Below are 4,650 nucleotides of genomic sequence, written 5' to 3' on the forward strand. Positions count from 1 at the left end.
AAAAGTACAGTGCAATATAGCCATGAGGTGGAAGATTCTTGAGGTACAACAGTGTAACATGTATGAAAATGCTGATTGTAAGAATATTAAAGCACAAATACTGCAAGAAGAAAGAATACATTCAGAGTGATGGTTAGCCTTAAAGAACACTGCACTGGAAAATAAATAGCAAATAATGTTTCATGGTGCCTGTAAATGAAACTTTGGCATAGATTTTGTACCAGAAGAATGCTGTCTTCTTGTGGAACCCTTCATATATTATGATAATCACAAACATATCTTAATTTATGTAAGATGCCACTAAAATTAGCTGTGGTAATACCATTTTATCTTAATCTAGGTAAGGTAAAAATTGTATCTGTTAGCCAGTTTGTAACCAAGCTATTTCCCCAGCACTGTTGCTCATTGTGAGCTGTGTTTAATTTCCGTTTCTCACTGCTTGTGTCTCTGTCATCTCATCTTCCTATCAACCTTCTTGCTAAACTAGCACATGCTCCCATCACGTTACTCATACCTGCAAAACCAGCATTCATATAATTATGTTATCTCTATAAATTATCATATAATGTTTCTTGTATTGCCTTATACTCAATTCTGTACTTAATATCATATCTCTAGGCCTACTTACAAAGATAAGATTAAATGCTAAATCTAGAGATGGTGGAAACTTACCTAAGGGTTACTACAATGCCTGGAGTTCAGTACAGTTCTCTGCCTGGTAACTCTGGAAGATGTTTTTGTTTCTTTGTGTTTCAAGTACCCCAATGTTATGGCTGGGAGAACAGAGATACAAAACATAATAGGTGCTACAATACAGTTGTTATGGGAGATGTGGATGTGCCCAAAGGAAAGAAATTGAGTGAAACTCAGGGAGTCTGAACAAGCAAATATTGTTACTGTGAAAAGAGGAGGAAATACAGAAAAAGGAAAACATCAGTGAGAAATGAGATGTAGAACAGGAGTGAGCATGAGGAAAAGTAAGAAGTGGTAGAGATGGGATTAATTTTAACTGCTCAGGATGCTACTGGTTCTATTGACACTCAGAATGGAAGCTGTTTGTTCCACATCAGAGGAAGCTGAGGTTGCTGATCACCTCCCAGGACAAGGTTTTGCCAGGTGTTTTGTTACATCTTTTCAATCAAGCAAGCAGCAAAACAAGTGATTCTGTAATGGTGAAAGATTCCATTTGGTTTAGAATGAAGCACGCAACATCTTCATTTCCTTGCTGAAGATCCTTTCTGCTAGGCTCACCAAATAGAAGAGAAAATGTGTTTTTTCAAGCCAGTTTCCACTCCAAAGCAGCAAAATGGCTGTCTTCTCTTAGCACCCAACCCCTTTCCAGAACACTGGAAAAGAGCATGCAGCAGCAGTTGCAGCTTTCCATTTAAGCAACTGGATGTATCAGGAACTGCCCCAGCTCTGACCCAGCTCCCAGGAGGAAGATTCCTTGCTAAGTTTTTCCTGGCTCAGTTAGAAGATTTCAAATCAGTGCCTGTTTGAGTTTTCTTTCAATCTCAGCTGTGTCTCAGGGGGCTTAGCAAGGTGTTGCTGCTGCCATATGAGACCTCAAGGCATGCATCCAGTTTCAACACAGACAGGAACAGGCTAGCTCAATTAACAGGGCTCCTTTTGGGAGCAAAACTTAAAATTTTCAGGGAAGAGGTGCACCGCAATGACAGAGCAGTTTTTACCATGTTGCTTATCTCCTGTGAAGTATAGGAATGCAGTGAGTGTGCTGCTAGAAGTCCCCAGTGCTTTGGGACTAATTTGTTTCCTTTTTTGGGTAGCATTTTATAGGCTGCCTTATGGCTGTTTTGGTCCTGACTCAGTCTGCCTGCCTCTCTGGTCCTTCCCCTGACAACTCTCTTTAACTTTCTTTCATGAAACATGAAAGCAACAAATTCCATCATTAAGGTGCACTTGACTGGAGCTATATCCAAGCTAGCCAGTTAAATATGCCCAGAAACATCCTTGGGTGTTGAAGCCAGCAGGCACAGAGCAGCTCATGCCCACCCTGGTAAATGCTTTATGCAGAGGGGCTGCACCAAGCATCCTGCTGGGGAGAAGTCCTTAAGGTCCAAGCCAGAATCTGCTGGGGGAAACGTTGGGTGGCACAGTTCAAAATCATGCCAATGAAACGTGCTCATGGTTTGCTGTAATGAGTGTTCATATTACACTGCTTGGGAATGCTCCAGATCCTGATAGACTTTACTAGTATGAGTTCAGCCTGAATGTTTAAACCTCTGCTGAGTTATTGTGGCAGATAAGATCAGTTGCTTGGTGTCTGGTTCCTTTGCATGAATGGTTTTGAAGCACAAGAGGGCAATATTGAGTTGCTGCAAATGTCTAATAGCAGATCTGTATTTCCCTGGGATATTAGCTCTTCCTTGAATCTCTTTCTATTTGATCACAAGCCTTTCACTCAGATGTTATGGTGCCATATGATATTGAAGACCTGATATAAATATTCAAAGTCTAATGCTGTAATTTTCATGCAGGGATCACCCCAATTTTCTGGTTTTTGGTTTAGTTTGCTAATGAGTCATATGCCCTGTCACACTTAAGTTTTATTTTTAGATAGAAGTAGAAGAACCAGGTGGATTTGTTCATTTGGAACATTTTCTTCCAGTGATGACAAAAGTTCTACTTGACAGAAGGTAATGGAAAGTGAATTTTATGTGTCTGTAGTTTATTCCAGATTGAGAGGGTTGATTCTGAAAAGCATATCTACAGGAATTTTATGTAACTGGAAGGAGTATAGATCTTCTTTGTAATTTAAACTCATTTTACATTAGCTATATAGATTTTGTTTCAAAATTAGTTCATCTACATTAAATTATGTTGTACTGATGATATAAATAATACCAGCTTATAATCATAATTGTGATTGTATATAGCTTTTGTATTTCTAATTGGAATCAGAATTGCTCTTCAACACACTTTGTGTATCTCTGAAATATTTTGTATGCAGATTAAGGTCATAACTATTGCTTTCTCTGAACATAGGAGTTACAGTTACTGAGAAGCACAGAGTGTTTCAGTGTATTTTAAAAAAGTTGTGTAAACAATTTGTGTCTTAAAATGACTGCCAGGTACAGCTGAATGTATACAATTAGCACTCTAAACGACTGCTGACCTAAAAGTGGTCACAGAGGTGCATAGAAGTCTTTGCACATACACAGGGACTTGCGCTATTTTGACATTTTGCACTAAAGCAAGATAATTTACAAGTTTATTTTCATTTTAATTATGGTCATCAAGGCTTTTGAGAAACTCAGTCTTGTCCAGTCCTGAGAAGTTATTTTGCACACCGAGGGCCTTTGGTAAGAGGGTGTTCTACACATGAAGTAGCTGTGGCTCCTCACTGGTGTTCACCCTTTCACAAAATGATGCCTTGCTGCTCTGGGCTCTCCTCCTCCTCGTCTACACTCCCTTCATGCAAACTCAAACACACACACACACACACTCACACAGAGCTTGTCAAGACCTTCTTCATCTTTTGGGGCACTGTGTCCATAGTTCACTTAAGCAACGGTACGTGAGATGTGGATCATAAAATCCAAGGCTTCTTCTTAGCACATTTGATTTTTAGATAGTGAAAGACTGAGGCGGGTCCAGACAAAGCAGTCAAGCAGTTCCTCCCTGGATTCAGCTCCTTCTCTTTAGTATTCTGGGGGTTTGGTGGGAGCCTGCTGGGCTATGGAAAGTCTCCATTGCTGCACTGAGCTTGTTTTCCTGCTCTGAAATCAAGCATGCATATGCATGCACAAACGTGCCCAGTTCTCCCCTCTCTCTGAAATTGTTAGTGACAGACCTTTTATAGCTACCAGCCTCCTTTGCTCATCATCAGCTCATTAGGCTGCCCAAGTCCCACTAGGTGATCTGTTGCCTAGCTACCAGCCTACCTGGACAAAACTTTGTTTTCTTGGTTTGTCCATTTCTATTCAGTGCATTGGCTTTGTAGAATGATTCATCTGTTGCTGATTCCTACTAACCCACCAAGCCAGCCCAGACATGCAGAAGACATTCATCTGGCTCCTCAGCACAAGGGAAATTAAACAGTAGTACAACAAAAGATGTAAGAGTTAAATACATGGACAGTTCCAAAAGGTCAGGCTGCAATTAAATGTTTGATAGACAAAACTTAGTAAATTCTCATGGAATATAAGCCTTTCTTTCCCTTAGTACTCGTATTTAGTTTTTTCAGAACACTGGCAGACAGTAACTTAACTTTTCTGATTCCATGGTTTCAGATTCCGACCTATTCCAGAAGATGTTATTCTACATGCATTTGAGGTCTGTATATCTGTAAATATTCAAGTACATAATTGCTGGTAGAAGAAGTTGCTGCTTTTTGATACAATAAGCTTAAAACCACAAGATTTATTCTTTTTCTTTAAAGGCTTTGGATGAGAATAAGTGTGGATATATTACCAAAGACGACCTGGTCAAACATTTGACTGAAGGAGGTAATATGACTTGTGTAATATCAGTGTTTAAGTAAAAAGCATTACATATGTATATGGCACCTTGAGGTCCTTACCCTGCAGGCCAAAACCTGCAGGAGTAGATACATTGTCTTCAAACAATGCTGTTGCTGTGATGAGTGGCTGCAGACTAGGACATTTCACTGCACAGTGATGCAGGGAA

General features: G+C 39.8%; 1 protein-coding gene across 1 annotated transcript in view; it reads left to right on the forward strand.

The window, feature by feature from the left end:
• Positions 1 to 4,650, forward strand: part of EFCAB2 (EF-hand calcium binding domain 2) — a 20,165-nt gene that overhangs the window by 14,345 nt on the left and 1,170 nt on the right. The window contains exons 4-6 of the mRNA XM_005416331.2: positions 2,578 to 2,657; positions 4,254 to 4,296; positions 4,403 to 4,469. Of these exons, the coding sequence (XP_005416388.1) occupies positions 2,578 to 2,657; positions 4,254 to 4,296; positions 4,403 to 4,469 (190 nt within the window). The remainder of the gene's footprint in view (positions 1 to 2,577; positions 2,658 to 4,253; positions 4,297 to 4,402; positions 4,470 to 4,650) is intronic.

This window comes from Geospiza fortis, unplaced genomic scaffold (assembly GCF_000277835.1).
Source record: "Geospiza fortis unplaced genomic scaffold, GeoFor_1.0 scaffold41, whole genome shotgun sequence".
In the NCBI taxonomy this organism is placed as follows: Eukaryota; Metazoa; Chordata; class Aves; order Passeriformes; family Thraupidae; genus Geospiza; species Geospiza fortis.